Source organism: Triturus cristatus, chromosome 2_2 (assembly GCF_964204655.1).
Source record: "Triturus cristatus chromosome 2_2, aTriCri1.1, whole genome shotgun sequence".
Lineage (NCBI taxonomy): Eukaryota > Metazoa > Chordata > Amphibia > Caudata > Salamandridae > Triturus > Triturus cristatus.
This window is the reverse complement of record NC_140582.1, coordinates 1,017,349,237-1,017,371,012: the sequence shown is the minus strand read 5'-3', so window position 1 is coordinate 1,017,371,012 and position 21,776 is coordinate 1,017,349,237. Positions and strand designations below refer to the sequence as shown.

Genomic DNA, 21,776 nt, shown 5'->3' with positions numbered 1-21,776 from the left:
ATTTTATTCACTGACAGAGCCACCATGAGTTGCAGTGGTTTGATAAATAATTAACCTGTGAAATAAGTGAAGGGTTTCCTTTAAGCACAGAACACTGGTTTTCAATTAGAGCAATTATTAATGGGTTACACGGAACATTTATAGAATTGTTTGAACTGCCTTCCTAAACCCTCTTTCATCATGGTTTGGATACCATCCTCCTTTAACAACAATTTCATAGATCAAGGTCATTTTCTGGCCTACTAGTTGGCAGGGAAGGCAAGATGATCCGGGCACTATGGGCCATCAATTCCTGTATGTGCATTCTACTGAAATGGTTTCCCTTACATCCCACAAAGGCCCTGTTTTTGAGTGGGATGCTGACTTATGATCCGTGTCAAAAGAGCGTTTGTCAAGAAATTGCAATTATGAGTTTAATGGCAAACACCACACCCCCCTAATTTTTCCCTGACAAATTCCAGCAGATCAGGTGACATTTTTAAAGACAAGATTTGCGGAACACTCCTATAGATGTGACATAGGTGTGGTATATACATCTTTTCACATGACATTTCTAATTCTCCCCTGGCAAACTCGGAATGCAGACATTCACAACACCCCTTACATTCTTCACCTTCAAAATCCGTATTTGCTAAGAGGGGCAAATCCAATCCAGTCCCCGGAGTTTTGCCAAACTCAGATTCAGGGCCTATGTCTCTGTTTACAAGCTGTCCCGCTCTCTCCTCGAAGTCCACAGCAATTTTAATTCCTGCGCTGTTATCAATTAGTAAAACTCCCCACAGCATGGTCACTTCAGCAACTATTGAGCCATAACATCCAGCCCCTTACCTCCCATCACAAATTAACCTCCTAAATGCCAAGACCCGGCACCTGTTCATTTGAAAAATATCTGATTTACATTGTGTCTCCAAGAGCCACCATATCGGCAAAGATGAAGGGTTGATTCCACGTTTTACCTTATCTCTCGCTACACTTCTCTTCCTCTTCGGCCTGTTTGTTGGTGGAAGCACATATAAGTCAGCAGTTGTTGGCAGGCCTGGTTTTACCACTGTCACAAGCGTTTCTTCGGGGATATTTGTTTCCTGCAGTAAAAAAGACATTCAAAAGTTTAGTTTCTTTATAAAACATTTGCTATGTATCAGATGTTGAATTTATGACACTGTGTTTGCTTAATTGGTCTACAAAATAAATATAGTTGTCACTTGTTTATTATTAATTCGATCAGTGGTTAATTTGTAAAAAAATAAGTGCCGGGGCTCTCACCAGGAGGCAGCTTGCACCAGCCCATTGCTCCTATTAGTGCCGCCTATTATACAACTAATACTACCCTTAAAGCCCTACAAGTGGGGAGAGGATGTGGAGAAACGGCCAGAGCTACAGACTTTGAAGCTGTGGAACCAGGTTTGCGTCTTGGTGTAGACTGAACATACTGTGATTATTGACAAATCACAATCTCTCTGTGCCTACAAAAATTGAATGTGTCCTTAATGGCGCTCATAAAAAGCTCTTTGGGTTGAGTTTGTGCTTTAAGCGCTAGTGTTGTCGATTAAGTGCCGATGCCGAGCACCGGAAACCACCAGCTCAATTTAAGCACTGAATTCAATTGTACGTAGCTCTTTACATTCACTGATAATTAAACATATGCTGCACATTCACAACCTTCTTTGGAAAAGTGGAACTCTAATGATAGTCTTGGAATACATTTCTTATTGTACGGGCATTCACTAAAATCACTTGGGGATGCTCCTTATAATCTCTTGGAATCTATGGTAGATAAACATCTCCTTCATGCGTACTCATTTTATAGTGCTAAAGACTGACAATGCGCATGAGTATAGTAGATAAATGCATTTGGCAATAAATCTCTTTGCTAATTTTCTTTCCAAACTTTATATTGGGCCAGACGTACTAAGCATTTCAAGTCACAAATGCTCCAATTCATCGCTTGCAAGCAATTGCAGCACACATAGAAGGAGGAAAATGCCTCAAGGGATTGTTTTTGTGCAGGAAGTTGTCCCTTCCTGCACAAAAACAAGCCTGCTTGGAATGCGGTGCAAGGGTGCCTTCGTTAGTGCTGGACAGCACATTGTACGCCAGCACTGTAAAATGACAGAAATGCATTGTGCTATTTTAAATACGGGCATCCCCGCTCCTTCCTTGTCATGCTGTGCTGCATCACTTCTTGATAAATATGACCCTCAGAGGGCAAAACAAACTAATAAAAACAAAATCTTTGTTTTACTGCGGTCCGTTTCCTTTAAGTAAAATGGGCTACATTGAAAATAAAAAGTAGGCTTGATTTAAAAACAATCACAGACTCTGTGGTCTGCTGGCTCCAGAAATGTATCATCCGTTTGACTCCAATGGTAGAAAGGCGGAAGTTGTGACCTACTTCATTAATATGCATGAGGTAGGTCAGATTGTGACCCACCAGAATTCTAATTTTTAAGAACCAACTTATTAGTACATACAGTCGACGCAAACATAAAGATTGCAATCTGCAACCAATGTCTTGCGACCAGATAGTAATACATCTGGGGCCGTAGTACAGAAGCACAGTGGGGCACGACACGAATTTGCACCCATTGTGCACGCCGCCAGGGCACTCTGGTCGTATAGAAGGGGCCGCAGATGCTTGTGCATCCATTCTGTAAGACTGATAGTATGCCCTCATCAGAGGGGGTTCCCTAATTTGCATGGGGGTGTCGCCCCATGCAAATGAGGTAATCCCTTTGCATCTGCACCCCCGCCGTATCACGGACACAGGCGCAGAGGCAAAAAAGCTGTCAGAAGGAGCACTGTCAGTGCGCCCCCTGATGGCTTCCCTTAAAAGTGCAGGTGGGTTGCCGCCTGCACAGTGAAACACAGAGCAGCTTCAAAGCAGCCGCTTTGTTTTTCACATGAATGCATTGCCCCCAGGGCAGCACTGGGGGCAGTGCAAGCTCGCAGCTGACCTGCTACACAGCACATTTTCTTTGTTTGCTTTGAGAGCACCTTTTAAAAGGTGAGCCCGGCGCAAATAGAAAAAATACGCCGTATGGGTGAAACTGCCCCTGGCCTGTCATTCCTTGTGCGGAAACCCCAATCTTTGAAAAAAGCTTTATCACCCAATCTACCCATTTCTTGTTAATCTACACGATTGTTAATATCCACAAGGTTACGACTTTGTGAGTGCTCTCATCATTTCCAGTGGCCTGGGGTTTGCATTCGTGTGTGCATTAAACATTCCTAACTGAATGTGTGATTTAGAGTCAGATGTGTTCTACCAAAATTATGTAAGAAGTCCAGGGGAAATGTTGGGTATTATGGATAACATATTTGTAGGGTAAAATGTGGTGGTACTCTCATGCTAACAATGCCCTTCAGATTTGGAAACAAGCCAGGCAAAACCTGACAGTCATGCAGGCAATCATGAACCTTATCCTAAGACCCTACAGCACAGCTATAGGTGGTCAATGTTGCACTGATGCTCTGTCAAGGGAGGGGCCCATCGATAGCTGTTTGACATGAACAGTTCGCCACCTTAGAGGCTTGTAGAAAGATTGCACTCTGGCAGGCTTTCGGCAGGAAAGTTAGGGTTTTCACAGATAGGCGCGTTGTGCCTTATTCTAGGTCCAACCTTCAATAGTATGGGATCAAGAATATGAGTGCAAGATGCAGGCCCTGTCAAGAGCAAACTCACAATATGCATCCATAGGTGCTCCTTACTTACCAACTTCCACCTACCTCTAGTCATAAAGGGCCTCATTCCTCAAGCTATTTGTGTACACAGGTCTGTTTTAAAAACTCTGGGGCATACTATCAAGAACGGCGTTAAAATTATCGCCGCTTTAGGTGCAGGAAACTGCCGCTAAAGTGGCGATAATGGGCTTGATAATATGCCCTTGAGAATTCCAATGGAAGCCCAGGTTCACACCAGATTTCTGAATACATAAAAATCTAAAGGTTTGTTGATATTCACAAACCATTTTCGACTCTTTCTGTGCTCCTCTCAAAGGCAGAATTAAATTTCTTTCCAGGGTAGAAAGGGAAAGAAACCTCCCAAATGTTCGTGTGAGAGGTTATACGCCCTGTAAAAGATTTCCCCTTGGAAGAAAAAAGTAAAAATGTAAGCAAGTGTATTTGCACTGGCTCTGTTTTATTTTACACAAGCAAAAATATAAAAGTGAATATTTTCATATGCAAAAAGTGAATTCATAAAGGGCATTGGTCACAAAGATTTTGATGTGATTAGGTCTGACTTATGCTTGGTTTATTCCTGACTCATGGAATTCAGTAGTAATCCAGGATTTATCCAACGGTAAATGACAGCAAAATCTTTGTAAATCTGGCTGAAACCTATACAGCATTCCGCTCAAGAGGAAGCAATTGTTATAGGAATGAATGTCTAACTTGGAACATGTGTGTTAATTTCAAACGTTTGTAAAACTGCATACATGAGAGGTCGAGAGCATGTAGATGCAGATTTCTCACTGTTTTTAAGACTCAAATCCAGCAAGTGTTTAAATAAAATTGGATTATCAAGTTCTTCTGTGTGGGCCTGGTCATGCCCCTTTGGAGAGTAATCAGGACAGGGGCACAGCTCATCCCTAGCCATTTTGTCAGGAAGACATTCACCTCTCCACATCCAGGCCCTTCTGTCCACTGTCTGGGAGAAATGCACATTACACCATAGGAGAGCCTTTAACAGTCAGGTGACCCTTGACACTGACAGAAAGGCACATTTGGCTTAGGCAGGAAAATGCCAGCTTTCTAGAAGTGGCATTTTTAAAATAGTAATTTAAAATCCGACTTGACAATTAGGTCTCTTTTGAAATTCCAATTCCAATGAGTCCTTGAATCATTTTTCCAGCTAGTCTTAAACTAAAGTTATTCATCATAAGTAGTTATAGTGTAACCCAGTGCTTTTCTGTCAGAGGTTCAGTCTTGCTACAGTGAAAAACTACTTTGGAGATGTTTTCAAAGGCAGAACCTGTAAACCTGAAATATATGTGACCTACCTTTTCACATACCAAACACCCTGCCCTATTGGAATTCAGGGCGTATCCTTTGGGTGACTTACAAGTAATAAAAGGGAATGTTTAGGCCTGCCATAAGGTTTATTGCGCCAGGTTGAAGTGGTAGTTTAAAAATGCTCACACAGGCTGCAAGGGCAGGCCCGTAGACATGTTTCACGTGCTACTATCGGGTGGTACAATAAGTGCTGCAGCCCACTTGTAGCATTTAATTTACAAGCCCTATGCACATATAGTACCATATATAAGGGTTTGTAAGTAAATAAAATGTGCTAATTAGATGTATGCCAATTTTACTGTGTTTGGAGGGGAAAGCACGATCACTTTACAATTGTTTAGAAGGAGTAAAGGGCACAGAGTCCTATGACCAACAAAAATGGGTTTAGTCAAAGAAGGCAGAAATCTGGGGTGATCCTGCAGAAAGGGTGAATTTCCAAAACAGTTTCCATACATGGAGATTACTTTTCAGCACAGGGTAACTGGTGCTGGGTAGAGTACCCTACAGCTTTTGTGTAGTTGGCACCAGGCATTAACAATTGTTAAATATCCACTCCCTCTTTACCAGAATTTGCCCATGACTTGCTCCATACCTGCAGGAGTGGATACTTTACAGCTGTTATGCGGACAGCTGCAGGCAACAATATTCAATTGCAGTCTTCGTGCGAATACTGAGCCACTGCAATCCTGCAACCCCGATTGATGACACTGCTTAGGTTTGAAGAACTTTCTTGAAAATGACTGTGGCATTTGATGTGCCAGGAAGCTCATTCTAGATCTCAACCACCTGCAAAGTTGAATTTTAAGAGGACCCAGTGTTGGCGAGGAAAGCAAAGTGTGTTTGGGTACCTAGTGCTGACACATCTCCATCAACAAAGGTGGACTCCGAACATGAGGCAGAGAGGATAATGCATAGGGCTTTGAAAATCAAGTACAGATGCACTGGCATCAAAGGAAATGCTTCTCATATGGTGGATTATGCAAGCTGTACCATTCTGCAATCAACATGGAGGGAGTGCCAAACAGGCTCAGAGTGCATAATCTGTCTGAAACGTCACACACCTCAGCCCTAACGGACCCATGTGAGGAATTGATAGAAACGGAAGAAAATCCTCTTCAACAGACAGAGAAGGTAGAAACATCTATTATCTACCTTATTAATATCTAGAATACATGTAACTTCCTTTACATTAGAACTATGGGATTTAAAATTATTTTTAAATCTGGCAGATTGGCATGAGAATGGAGGGCAACTGAAAGATCATGCATAAAGTGGCCATCTTTACTGAAAAGGAGCCTTCACCACTGCAAGGCAGGTGAAAATGAGGGACCGTGAGGCTCGTGAAGGGGCCCAGGGCCTGATCTTATTTAAGAGAACCAGAGGAACCACTCAAGAAACTCCTCTAAGAATCATGGAGAGAGCCCTCTTTTCCCCCCCGAAGGTCAGTGTAACTTGGCCAGGAGGGCTTGAACACATGCATAGTGAGGAAGGCTTAAAAGTAGACAACTGAGACATACGTTAGATACGCCTCAACACAGGGCTTTACCATAGTTCTGTCCTGATGACAAAATGGCCGCCTTGAATTAATTTTGTTATGTGCTACACTTCAGGATGGTTAAGCGATTTGAACCTTTCTCTTCAGAGCTAATTAATAATGTCTCTAATGTTTTCTGATTAGTTGTAGAGTGGTACATGAAGTGATCAAATTCGCTGGAGCAAAGGATATGGCTACATTTTAAGTAACAATGGTGACTGTGAAGACACCGGCGGGAAAGTTCATTTCACTTTAAAACACTGCAAGCAACGCTAACACGCTAACCTCGAGCGTTCAAAGGTAGAAACAAACCTTACTTGGTCTCTTTCTAGTGTTTTGTAAGTTTCATATATTCATAAATGTTCATGAATCCTCCTTCTGTGAATAAAGGTCTGTAATTTACAGCCACAGATGTCGCTATTTGTGAAGCTGAGTTGTTGAATTTAGGTGTACACAGGTTTTTGTAATTTGTCCCCAGACTTTTTCTTGACAAGCATGACGTGCATACATTTGTAATCTTGTAAAGGTGACTTTAAATTACATTTTTCCCTCGTATTTAAGTGAGTGAATATGTCTATTCAAGTGCCATTCAACAGGCTGCAGTGTTTTTGTAACAGAATGAGCTCAAGGAAACTCACATATTGCAGCCAAAGAAAGCTATACATTAATATGTATACGAGGTGCCGAGGAAATCATTTCGTAGGTGGGAATCACACCGTAAGTCAGTAAATCTCTCATGCAATGTAACGACAAATACAGTATAGAGAATATTTCTCAATTTTTTGAACTATAGTTAACTATACTGTATTAGTCACAGGCGCGGCCGGTGCAGGTAAGAGCCTTGAGGCGGGGCAGGGGGTGGGGTAGGGAAGGGGAAAGTCGGGTTACAGAGGAATAGGGTTAATTAAATAAATAACTAAAAACCGCTTACCTTGTTCTTGCCGCATCGCCGGTAAGTGGTTTTCTTTTTTAAATTTTTTATTTTCCCTATTCCATTGTTCCATTGTCTGTCGACTTCCCCACCCCACACCGCCTCACCACTCTTACCTGCACCAGCCGTGACTGATTAGTCATTACGTTGAAAGTGGGAGTTACTGACTGTGTGATTCCCACCTACTAAATGATGCCCCTGGCACTTTGCATTCACATATATAATACTTATGCTAGTCTCCGTGGGCGTAAAGGGTTGTCCTTGTTATATATTACACGCATTTAAAAATGGTCTCCCTCTTAACAACTTCAAAGAGCACCTTTGGCACAACTGTTGTGTATTCAGAGAATGTTTTCGGTATTCTCACGTATTTTATGGTGCCCATCACAGTGTACAGGTCTTTCGTGTTGGGCACTGAATGCAAGAAGCACTGGCAAAGCAAACATGTCTCACTTTTGAGACCTATTGGCTTGGTCAATGGTTTTAACAATGCTGTACAAGATCCCCATTGCTGTGCAGCATAGTGTAGTATCTTGAACCCGTGAAGAGAAGACGCCAAAACGGGTAAGTGCTGAAAACAAAGTTTTTTCCAGTGGACCTGCCATGGCGAGCGCAGCCAGCCGTTTATGCTAGTTACAACTGCCGTTTACCAAAGCATTCCACACTCCGAATCCCTCGCAGACTCCGACGCGTTTGATTGAACTGAAGTGGGTCCTTCCGCAGCACCGCCAGCTCGCCACCACTCAAAAGGTAGTATCTTGAACCCGTAAAGAGAATACGTCAAAACAGGTAAGTGCTTGAATCAAAGTTTATTCCAGCAGAGCTGTCGTGGGGAGCGCAGCCAGCCGCTTATTTTAGTTACAACTGCCGTTCACCAAAGCGTTCCATGTACTGTGGAACGCGTTGCTGGAAGCACATTACTACACTTAGCTATATATAAAACAAGCATTGGCATAGCCAATAGGTCTCACTTTTGGGACCGTATAAGTATTTATTTATGCAGCACAATATCCTTGGTGCAACAACATCAACTGTTGCATGGCTAAACACTTAGAAGGTCCCAAAGGCGAGACCTATTGGCTATGCCAATGCTTGTATTCAACACAGCTAGTCTCCCCATTTCATGCCCGTACCCTAAATATGCTGAATCACTAAATACATATAAGGTCCCAAAGGCGAGATCAATTGCATTGCAAATGCTTGTTGTTTTGAGAATCTGGTCACCCTATTGAAGAAGCGCTGGCCTATAGTAAGTGTCACCCTATTCCTTTATATCTAAATAAGCATTGCCATTGAGAGCCAACTAACAAGAATCTATTTTGAAAGCACTATGCCAGAGTGCAGAGAATGGTGTGGCAAACTATGCAGCATGGTTACCACCAAGAAGTGAGTCAAAGGACTACATCAGTACAGGGTGATAGCACAGTGATCTACTAATCTTCAGCAAAGCAGGAATGGAAGGGGAAAGTAAGTGGTCATCTGTGTCACAGCTTGCTTGCCCTTCGATAAAATCGTATGTCAACTGGATACAAGTTCGTTACCTGTAAAAAGCATCTCACACGGGCAAGGCTGTATAGTGATATTTACATACCTGTAACGAAGGACGGTTGCTTTATTGTGCTGGAGAGCCCATTTATTGCAGCAATATCCGTGACTTATAGCAACTGAAAAGCATACTGTTTTTTACGAGCGTTATATAGGGTATAATGTGAGGTTCGATTAACGAGTGGGAAGAGTACAAAGGACGGTGTTTTTATGTGGACCATAGTTCAGCTCCCTGCAAGAGGGTTATGTGACGGATGTGCATGCGTGCGTGCGCGAGCGCCTGCAGTTATGCAGCAGCTGACAATCGGATCTCCATAAAACCCTGTCTCCCAAGGGGAACAGACTCGTGGGCGGGGGGGTCGTTCTATGGGGAGGTAGGAGAGACCAGTCAGTCCCACACTGGCATCACTGACCCTGCCTTTGTGCTAATAGGGCTTCACGCTCGCAGTGACACAGATTTACCGGGTAATCTCGTTATCACCATGGTATCTTTGCAAGTGTTGTGCATTACTTGAACACAAGGGGCCCTCGGATGACGTGTGGCCCACAACTGAATTGGGCCATGAAATGTAAAATTGCTTTTCAGCACTGTGAATGCTCAAGTTACATTTCCCTGCCTAGCTGATCTGCATACTGCAATAATTCTAATTCGAATTGAAAATAGTTAACACGTAATTACTGGGTATGGTCCGGCTCGCCCTTGTCGGACTTTTAACCGGTGCAAATGCATTTGTTGTCTTTACTTAGCGATATGTTAAGCCTATCTAGAGCGTGTCTAGGATTTTCTGGCAGAAGGAAGAAAGTGAGTTTGATTCAGGTGGCTTTCCAATTGTGAGAAAATACAGAAAGTCTCATGGTGAGAACGCATTATTTCCATCGCCAATGTGCGGCCTTGCGATTGGGATTTGCACAGGATCTCATGGTGATCATCAGTCCATATAAAGGAAGTAGGAAGAGAGACCCTAGCGACAGCTCAAACGAGTGGTGCGCGCGCTGTAAGATGCGAAAGTGAAAGTGCTCCCCGCTGCTAATTAAAACAAGCCTGTGAGAGCGAGCACCAGGCCATATGTTTTAAATTATTGCGCCCGTGTCTGGGCACGATAATTCAAAACATATGGCGCCCGTTAATAAAGTCATATTAGTTTACCGTCTTCGCTGCCGCGTTGTTCTTCATGTTAAAAGAAGACCTCATACAGGTCCGAAAAACTAATATCTTTAGATGCAGGAAAACGCCAAAGCACGCATCCAATATGGCTACGGCCCACACCTGTGACAATTATAGTTAGCGGTCTAGAACTAGGACAGGGTAGCTACAATAAGACGCATGCGCACCAAGTCTTTATACTCCTTTGAGACAACAGCGATTGTAACGTCGCTAAACCGATTCCTAGTGTAAGGCTGCCGTTTGAATCGCATTATATTGTCCAGTGTGTTCACAGAGATTATTAACTACTCTGCCCCTACATGCCCCAAGTTGCCACATATCAGCTCCTCACCTCTCTGGGTCACGGGGAAATCTGAAGAAGGCCAAGTCTGACTGCATACTTTTCTGTGTGCAGTTGGGGGCCGCGCAGAAGTTGGGCATCGTACGCTTTTGTGTCCCAGAGGTTAACGAAAATAAAAATAAAACAAGCGAGGGAGGGAAGTTTGAGGAGGAGGCAGCAGGGGGAGGGGAGAAAGGAGGGGGGCTGCGCTACCCTTGCGGGAGGAGCTTTGAAACCATCTGTTAATTACAAACATGGTTTCAAATGTGCACGCGTTGCCATTGAAAGCAATGCAACGCGTGCATGTTTTTGCCTGAAAAAGGGAATCGATGGCTAAAGGTCTTTTTCCTATGGAGCGCATGTGCGCTGCGTAGGCGAGACCTAAAAAGCCTCATGTCATTTTGCAGGCATTTAGCAGGCATGAGCACCACACATTCACACAAAATGACGCAGCCACTTTTTTATTTTACTTGCTGATCCAACTCAGATCAGCAGATAAATAAAAAAGTTGCAAACATTTTATTTTTCAACAGCAGGGGGAGAAGTAATATGGGGGAAAGTGGGTGTGGGGAAACAACACAGGCGAAGGGGCACCGTAGTAATATGGGGGGAAGTGGGAGTTCAAGCAACCAGGGGTCCAAAAGCAACACAGAGGGCACGGTGGGGTAGAACAAATGGGCAAGAGTGAGAGTAACACAGGGGGAAAAGAGAAAAGCAAACGGGCAAGAGAGAGAGCATTTAGAGTTGGAAATGGTTTGAAGCAAATGTGAGAAACAACGCAGGTGGAGGGAATCACAGGAGGGCAATCGCATCATGGACAAGGCGGGGAGAAGCACATGGGTGAGAGAGAGCAGCGCGTAGAGGTGAAGAGAAACACACTAGGTTGACAGCTGGAAACCATGCACTTTTGTAGAGTGCTTAAAAAAAAAGAAAAAAGTAGCGCCTGAAAATACGAGCACTCTAAGAACACATTAATGTGTCCATCCTGCTCCAGGGAAGGGACTAGCACAAAAAAGAGGAAGGAAAGGAAGCAAGCCAGAAAATGAGAGTGACAATGAAGCCATCCAATGAATGGTTAGCAATGTGCAGGTTTTAAGCTCACTGTAAACTAACAGCACGCCTCGCATTAGAGCATAGCCTATAGAGTATGTGACCTTAAATAGTTTGGGCGCTTTTTTTTCTTCTAAGTTTCCACACAGCCAATTTAGCACGGGTTACTATCATTTCATTTAGCCAGCTGAAAAGGATACCATTTTGAGTATTATACATTTTAGCTAAAAGATAAAGGTATCTTATCAAAACTGAACAATGACAAAGCCAGATCCATTAACAAGACGTATGTTTGGGGTATCTCTGACTGGAACAGGCCAGCCAAAATCCAAACTGTTGTGAAAAGCTAAGAGTACGCCACCTTGCACTCCATGAGCTGGTACACACAACACATGCAAAGATAGCGAACGCTGTCTGCAGAGCACCGACTGATCAGCATCTGAAACCCATCATATGAAGGCTGCTCAACTCCTTAGAAGTGTCTTTTGCGACAGTGAAAGCAGCAGACAAAAGAATCAGGCTGTTTCAAAGTTAAATATTTACCATCAAGACCTTTTTGTTGACTCGTTTTTCAATTATTTTCACAGTATTTGTTCAACAAATTTGAAAAAAAGTTTGAGAAAATGTTTCCCAAGGTAATTATTATTCATGAACGTGAACTCGAGAGCTTTAGCTGAAATAACACGAGCGAAAAGGGTTCCATATTATAGATGCAATAAATCACCATAGAAGCTGGAAAGAGATGTATATTTTGCAATGTAGAGAAAGACAGAAGAATTGGGATTGTAAGCAAAGACAGAGGATGGCACGGCTAAATCCTTAAAATTCAACCATTACTTGCCGTTGGTACCTTTGTGACAGGAAAGATGTATAATGACACGGATCCCAATTCTCATAAAGAGAGTAAATTCAGGTATCTATAGGCGAACACTTACAATGGTGTAATTTTCCTCTTTTTTCCTGCAAAAGTGGCAAATAAAATGCATGGTATCTGACTCTTGCAGCTTTCTTAGTGTATGCCTGCCAGCCAGTAACCTACAACTGTGTGATATCCCCAAGTGGTGTAGCTGGTGGGGTGCCCCGGGCGGCACTGTTTTTGGGGGCAGCGGAGATGAGCAAGTCGTGTCGGTTGACTCCCACCATCCCCCCAAGAACAAGTCGTCCGGCGGCCGCCAAACCCCCACCCCTGGAACAAGTTGTCCGTCAGTAGCCACCCCCCCCCCCCCCCGCTCTTACCTGCACCGGGAGGGAAGGTTAGGGTCTGCCCCGGGGGCAGTAGGTCTAGCCATGCCACTGATATCCCCTGAACAAAACCATATGCAATACAAGCGCTGGCATGACTGTGCAACCTGTCATTCAATGTTCCCTTTTATATTTACATCCATATTAGAAATCCTTTCTCAAAATCTCTGAAAAAGGATGAGTATCTTCACATACCCAGTGTTTCACTTACACGTACTTGAAATAGGCAGAGACTTGGAAGTGCATTATGGGAAAACCTTTCCAGTGCCTTTGAAGCTCCACACCCACAGAGCTTTGGGGGTGTTCAAGACACCTCTCCTGCCATTCCCATGGAAATAACCCTGTTTCCATCCCAGTGACCGAATAGCAAAGCGACAACTATCACAGTGGTGCGTGGGTTGCAAAATATGTAAGATCTATTCTTTGAGTCCATAAAACTGAATATAAAAGTGTTCCCAGCCTCCAGAGGACCTTGAGTCAAGCTTTATATTGAGGACCTAATAATTAAGGTTCCAATAACAATTAACAATGCATAGGACAAACATTGTTTAGAAAAGTGTATTTGCCTATCAAGGTTTTACGTTAAAAATGTGTGTTGTTGTCTGCACTGTTTATATTGTATATATGTGAGTAATGTAATTTTTTGATAATAACTGCAATGTTATTCAATGGGTATGTTTTAAAACATATTGGTTTATGGAACTGAACAAATATATACAAAAAGAAAAAAAACGAGAAATTGCTCAAAGCCCATTGTTAATAAAAAAGGACTAATAAGGCAAAAATAAGAGTTTAATTTATGGTTTCAGAGGTATCCTGTTTATATAACTGAATTAATAAACTGTCATGCTCATCTCTAAATTGAACAGACAGTGCCACCATGTGGCAGACTGTCATAAGCACTGGTGCTGACAATTAAGTGGCGGTGTCGAGCACTGGAAACCATCGGTTCAAATTAAGCACTGCCCGAGTGTCACCTCTTTGATGGGTCAGGGCTTTTCGCTCTTTAGCCATTAGGCCTTCTTCTTCCTTGACTTGATTTGTTATTTCCATCAACTTGCTTGGTTGGCTTGGCTTGCATTACTTGTCGTTTATTGGACCCCCCTGAGTGCACATTTGGACTTGGTTGATGGGTCTGCCACACATATGGTTTTGTCTTTTCTCCCAGATATTGTTTATGAGGCTCTTTGTATATGCATTTGTCCTGCTCTGCTACCCTTTGCACCATTCCTTTGCATTGATGTGTCTTGCCACTGTGTGTTCAGCGTTGGGTTGCCAACTTGACACATCATGGGCACTTACAAGAGGAAGAAGGACACAGTGGTACTGTCCTGATATTTTATCAGTAACCTTCATTATTCCAAGTCAGTCTTCCTCATCCAAGTTCTCATTCCAGATTTGCTTTCCCTTACTTCTAAAAGGTTCCTCTGCTGCACCTATGGCAGGACTCCTAGGTCAATGGTGCCTGGTATTTGACTCAATGAGTTTTGGGATTGTAACCAGGGTAAAGAGGATGGACCCTTAGTATAGAACAGGAAGAAAGGTTAGCCACTGTGTTGAAAATGGAAAATATGCTTTTCTCCAATTATGGAATACATGGTTAGGAAAGTTAGGAAAAGGGCTCACCTCACATGAGTGAGGACTAGAAGACAAGGACCTGGAGTAATAAAAGTTACCAGTAGGTAACTGAGATATCTGCTGTTCAGCAGTGGTGTAGCAAGGGTGCCACTGGCCCAAATGCAGGAAAGTACAACATCCCTGGACCTGGGTGCCACTAAACCTACTGCACTAATATTAGCTACATGTCCCCAAGTTCTGCATTCTACCTCTTTCCTCCATATTACTGTCGTTTATCATCTCCATGAATCTTTCACCCTCACTCTACATTATTTCTTACCCTTCTGTCTCTCATTAGCCATTACCTTCCTATCTCTCACTTTTTCTGTCCTCCTTATCTCAACTTAAACCCTCTTCTCTTTCCTCTCTCCATTTCTCTCATATCCTGTCTTCTAGATTAGCATCCAATGACTTGCTCTTTGCTAGATCTGCCCCTTTTTATTTGATAGAACACAAGCTGTAAGCCTGGAAAACATGCTAATGGGAATTCAGCAAACACAACTGTGGAGTGACTCAAGGTGCATTGCTAAGCCCCACCCTTTTCAATGTATACATGCTCCCTCTGGTCAATGTCATCCACATACATGACCTCAACATCCTCTCCTATACTGACAACACACGACTCATACTTTCCCTATTGGATAAGAGCTCCAACAAAAGAAACAAGTTCACTGCGTGCATAACCAAAGTCGCTAACTAGATGAAAGCCAATTGACTCAAACTCAACACTGACACGACAGAAATAGTGATCTTTGGCAATAAGACCTTGCCATGGGACTCCAACATGTGGCTGGTTGAACCTCTACCCACACCTACACCCAGCACCTATGCTAGGATCGTTGAATAATCATCAACAGCAAACTGTAGATGACCACACAAGCCAATGCTGCCACTGCTTTCTGCTACCACATCCTGAAGGAAGATCTTCAAATGATTCCTGTGAGAAATTGGGTTGTTTTGTGAGGGTGGTGGAAGCCCAGCTCATGCAACAACCACAATCCTTGTCAGGGTGAACTACAAAAGTCACTAAATAAAACTGCACTTAAACCTCTGGTAGCTTGGCACAAATCAGTCTGCCTCAGCTTAGAGGCAATCTGTAAAGTATTTATGCAGCACACAAATTGTAATAAAGTGGAAACACAATGCAAGACAAATCCCACCAACATCAAAACAATCCAATCAGTAGAAACAGAGATAATAATTTTTTACAGTTTTTAGTAAAAATTGCCCCAAGCAGCAGAATGAGCCAATTGTGATTATCAAGTTGTGGAAATATGGATTTTTCTGGTCAGTTATGTCCCCTATCTTGGACCCCAACGGTTCTATGTGCATGTCACAAGTACATGTATGTTCCCTCCAGTTCCAGTTATGAAGACGCAAATACATGTGCGTCCACCGTCAACATGTCCTCTGTCAGATCCGCCATGAATAGGCCAGATATTCCATTCCTAAGTATGAAAGGCCACCGGCTTTATATGGTTCACTTATGCCATTTTACAGTCCAGGCAAGTAGGCCCTGATTCTGTCATCAAACTCTTCTTGCCTTCTGCCTCTGAAAGCTCCAGTCTGAGCCTGCATCTGTGACCATGAACTTTGTCTCATTCTCTGCGCGGCTCACGAAGCCTGACATCAGCCTATTCTCTGCCAAGAACTGTATTTCACCTTCGAATTATCTGCTTCCCCCTCAGCCGATGCATTCCTGCCTAGTAGTTTAAGTAAACATTCTTCCAGTTACCAAGCAAAAGGCCCGGCTTCTCTGTCCTCATGCAAGTAACTCATAGCCCTGTTACCATGGAATATTTCTACCCCCTCGCATTTAGTGTAGACACTTAGACGCTTGTACACGCACGCACAGTCAGTATAGAATAGATTCTGTCCGAGAGTCCTTCTTTCGTGGATAACATAGTTCTTTAAACATAGGATGTTAGATATGATTTGGGATTAGGTTGACTTGACCCCCCAGACTTCTTGTCTCCACATGTAGAGCTAAATGTCAAGTCCCCTTCACCCCCTAGTTACACGTCAATTACACGTCATGTTGCTGCGCGCGCATCTATGCCAAGTATTATCTTATAGATCCACCTATATGTGACATCATAACCAATTATGTTCCTTTTTACTCCTTATTACACCCATTTTTTGGTTACGCAGATAAATCGTCATTTTCCTTATCAATTGTTACGCCTATTGCATTCGCTTCATTGTAATGTATGATCTATAAAAGTAATTTCATGTCAATAATGTATGTACTTCACTTCCTGAACCCCCGTGGTGATGGAACTTGGAGCAACCGATTATAATCGATCACTGGAATAAAGCCCATTCCGAACCTCTAATACCACGGATTCTGCCTCTCATTTTACTGAGCTATTTTATTATGTTTATATATCAAATTAAGTCCCGGTAAAGGAATTTTATTTACCACATGAATGGCGCCCGAACAGGGACACTTTCTCATCTCACGCGCCGGCGGTGCGTTGCAGGCCCGGTCTCCTGCCACAGCTGGACGGACAATAACGCGTACCAGCAGGATTTCCTGTATCTCCCTCCGGTCAAGCGGGGGCGACTGAGGCTGCGATCAACACCCAGACGAGGCGGTGAGAAGTGCGAAGTATCCCGACCAGAGCCTAGCTGAGAGAGCAAGATCCGAGGTATACAGAGGCCCACCAGTTCGAAGTCGAGTCCAGTTTCCGACGAGTCGAGTCGAGTCCAGTCCGGTCCAAGTCCGGTTTCCGAGGCCTTCCGTTTCCGAAGCTACCCGGTGAGTACCATTACTGGGGAGGCATTTCTGACGTGCACATAGGTTGTGCCGGTCAAGACGGGTTTGGGTACACAAATCCGGTCTGCACTGTTTTAGCAGTGTATATGTACTGTTTTAGCAGTATATCAAGTATTCCGAAGTATCTAGTTATTGTCAAAGAATTATGCTTGGTGATTAGTTATGCAGACGATCATCATTGTTGGTTATTTCAAAGGTTAAAAAAAAAAAAAATGTTTAATGTTTAATGTGTTAAACGTCCGGCATATTGTGGTATGAATGGTTGTTCATTATTGTGCTTTTGTACTAAGTGTGTTCAAGATTAAGAATCAGATCAGTTAGTGTGTTCAAGATTAAGTATCAGATCAGTTCTCAATATGCCGCTCTTTTCGAAATTAAGACAGATCACTACAAGAAAAGGGGTACTCGAAGAAGCCGTTCCCATTCCTCCTAGGGACACTCCAGGGTACTTCATGTATCATAAACATGGCCTAGACGCCATATTATTTCTTGATTTATGGGTAGACTACACCAAGGAATTACCAGAAAGTCAGAGGTGGCCCACGGCGGGAACCTGGGATGCAGAGTGCATCATGAAAGTCGAAGAAGAGTTACGGAAAAGGAAAGTCAGACAGTCACAGAAAGATGCCGTTGAATTATGGCGTAAAGAATCTCATAGACGTACAGAAAAAGCACGTAGACAGGAAGAGAGGAGTAAAGAGAATTCCAATAAAGTTCAAGAAAATCTATCAATTGAGGAAGGTATCCGAGTGAAATCAGAACAAGTAGACAGACAAAGAAATGCCCTTATGAATGGTATGTATCCCCTTCTGGCCGAAGGATTACCTAAGGCTACTCCAGAGATACCGAAAGACTTGCCAACCCCATTATTTCCAATAAAGGTACATCCTAAGGGGCATCCTAGAACCGCAGAAGATGTTTTTCTTTCCTCATATTTAGATGACGCAGCTCCCGAGTATGCAAATTCCGCCCCACATAGACCGCTTGCCAGGGAGGTTCAACGCCAAGATCCAGTGCCCGTATCCCTACAGCAACAGATCGTGTCACAAGTTCCGGCAAACACATCTGTTTCTACATCTGTTCCCACAGCTGCTTCTATAGCTGTGTCCACACCTATAGTTGCTGTGTCACGTTCGACGAATCCTTTCACGCCCGACACCCCAGATGGGGCTACGGGAGGTGCTAGTAACATTTTTTCTACGCCACCCAGAATAAATAAACTTACGTTTCAAGAGTCAGCACATTCACGTACCCCCAAACTCATAAACGCCCGTACGCTTAAGGAACTTCTTATAGATTGCAGATATGACCCTGTGCCCGGAAAAGAGGACGAAATGACCCTAGCATCATTACGTATCAGACGAGCCGCAGTGTATTTAGGGAAGTTACCAGGAATGACTGCGCATCTAGATAAAATATACCATTTTGTCCAAACAGGGCGAGATCCAGAATGTATTAACAGAGCTATGGAATACCAGAAAGTGGAGATACAGGGGGAACTGTTACGTTTCCTCATAAATTGTGTGATCAGAAATGAAGACCGACCAGGGGTAGACCCGGAAGCAATGCAAATTCTTACCAGATGGAGCCAGAATATATCAGAAGGTAGACATGATAAACAAAATTGTATAATAGCCATGTGCCGAAAGATCCGTAAAGAAATAGAACGCCTACACGAAGAAAGATTAGAGGTAGACGAGTTCGAACAAAGCGAGGAAGAAGGGTCAGGACTGCCCGCGAGACAGTCGGACACCATAGCCTATGTAGGTAGAGGAAGATCTTGTAATAGTAATAGATGTCTTACTGACTCGATACGTCCGATATGTCCAGATAATAACAGGAATTTCCAAATACCTATAATTAATATAAGGTCTAACGAGCATTCGTTCCAAACCGCCGACAAACTACTCCGAGAACGAAGGGGTTATCATTTTCTCGATTCTATGGATGAACAAGATTTAGCCAGGGCAGCTGTCCATTGGGTGGACAGTCCCGGAAAATATAGTGATGATACAGTAGCACGCACATTTTTGAATCTCACCCCAGATGAACAGAGGTTAGCTGGGATTTATATGATTCAACAACTCATTATACTATATCGGAGTCAGCATTCGGACCCTGGTCCCTTACCTGACATATTGACTGAATTGCTTATGAATAAATGGAGAGGTTCAGGTACTAAATTAATTAAAGAAATTCTAGAATCAAGAAAGCAGTATATTCTTTTTGTATGTTCAGACCGTGTCTCATTACCCGTCAAGGAAAGAACCACGTATTACATGGATAGACAGAATCCCTTACGAGAAGTGCACCCAATAAAGGGCGAGGACAACGAGTTTAAGCGCGTATTTGTATATACGCCCATATCAAAAATAGAATTGTTAGAAATGAAGAAAGTGGTACCCAGTCATGACAAAGATCCAGCGGGTTTTCACCGAGAAATTAAAGACATGTTACTCATGGGAGAGTATACCTATCCCGACATTATGACAATATTAAAGGTATTGATGCCTGCTGGTATTTATGAGAAACTCAAGGAAAAAGAGTGGGAGGTAGGAGACCAAAAGATAGAATGGTCAGTGTTAGAAGCGGAAGAAAAGGCCCGAACTGCAGGAGCAGGACTTGGGGATAAAACTAAAGCACTACCAGGTTTATTAGTACAGGTACTGCCACGTTTATTAACTACGAAAAAGGAAGATTGGGGTACAATTTCAGCCTGTAAACAGAAGCAAGATGAAGACACTAGTGATTACTATGCCCGATTTGAAAAATGTTTTGGTATAAATAGTGGCATAAAAGCAAGTAGCGAATCATACCCACATCTGTTTGTAACAAAATTAGTAGAAAATGCCCTGCCCCCAGTAAAGAATAGAGTATTAAAATTCGAGAGTACCTGGCAAGGTAACACTCCATCACAAATGTTACAAATGTTACAGTACCATCACAATAGAATTAGAGAGGAACAAGAACATGAACACAGACGCATGAAAGACACGAAAATGAAAATGCTAGTTTCCCAGACAGTTCCAGCTGAAGGACATAAAAAGGGTATGACACATTCCGATTCAGCAGGACCTGTAAAAGGGACATGCAATTATTGTAAAAAGCCAGGTCATTACGTACACGACTGTCCAGTTTTAAAACATAATATCGCCATAGGTAAAACACAAGAAAGATCACGGCCACTCAGACAAGATCAGAATGAACAAGGAGCTCTGCAGCATGCCCAGGCCATGCCAGCCGCACAACAGCCAATACAGTTTGTGCCAGCTGCACCACCGTTGCCTGTTGCTGCCACACAGACAACAACACGACAAATGTATCAGACCGCACAGTATGAATATCCTGAGTACCAGCGTTACGCATGAAAAAGCCTAGAGAGGGAAGTTGACTTACCCCTTATCGAGATCCCTGTAGATCAAGAAGGACCTTATGTACATAGTGAATTATTAGGCCAAGATAGAAAATTTTTACTTGATACAGGGGCAAGTCGAACAACTATAAAACGTAGTGAAGTTCCAGGGGCACCCCTCTCAGGCTCTCAGAATATTTCCCTTGGTTTTTCAGGAAAACCTATTGTTAATGAAGTATCACAGCCACTTCCACTTACGATAGGACCTCTGACCCGAACTACAGATTTATTGCTTACTAAATCATGTCCAGAAAACTTGTTAGGAATAAAAACACTGAAAGCTCTAGGAGCCATAATATGTTGTTCTCCGGAAGGAGTAAGGTTGTTTTTACGTGATTTTAAAGGTCACTATGTGTCTAGAGACATGGATCCCCGACTGCAGACTTTACCTACACATCTATGGGCACAAGGCCCTACTGATGTTGGATGTATGAATATTACACCATATCGAGTCACATTAAAGGCAGGAGTGGTGCTACCACGAATGCGACAATACAAGTTACCACCAGATGCTGTAGTGGCTTTACTACAAATCATTGACGAACTTATTACCCAAGGAGTGGTTGTGGAAACCGACTCCAATGTATGTAATTCACCGATAATTCCGATTCTTAAACGAACAGATCCAAAGGCCCCGCCAGTCTATCGATTGGTTATTGATCTGCGCGAGTTAAACAAATGCATTGTGCCACAATTCCCTGTGGTCCCAGATATCTCGTCATTACTGACAGCTATTGATTCCGAAGCAACATTCTTTACTGTAATTGATCTCAAGAATGCCTTTTTCAGCGTCCCAATAGATCCGGAAAGCCAATATTTGTTCGGATTTAGTTTAAATGGACGTAGCTTTAAATTCACACGCGCACCTCAAGGATTTACAGAAAGCCCCAGCATCTATAGCCAAGCACTGAAACGAGAACTAGACAGTATCCACATGCCAGTTAACACTGCTCTGCTTCAATATGTCGATGATCTGCTGATCACCGCGAGAAGCGAACCGGAATGTGAAAAAGCATCACTGACAGTTTTACAATTTCTAGCCGAAAAGGGGCACAAGGTGTCCCCTTCTAAGCTGCAATTCTGTGTCCAGCGAGTTATTTATCTTGGACACTCGCTGTCCAAGGAGGGAAGGCAGCTTACACCCGACCGCATTCAGTTAATAGCTAACA

At 43.1% G+C, this 21,776-nt stretch overlaps 1 protein-coding gene across 5 annotated transcripts in view; it reads right to left on the bottom strand.

The window, feature by feature from the left end:
- SORCS2 (sortilin related VPS10 domain containing receptor 2) overlaps positions 1-21,776 on the bottom strand; it is a 2,262,720-nt gene that overhangs the window by 57,646 nt on the left and 2,183,298 nt on the right. For all 5 annotated transcript variants that reach the window (XM_085642460.1, XM_085642463.1, XM_085642464.1 and 2 more), the window contains exon 23: positions 957-1,082. In XM_085642460.1, the coding sequence (XP_085498586.1) occupies positions 957-1,082 (126 nt within the window). The remainder of the gene's footprint in view (positions 1-956; positions 1,083-21,776) is intronic.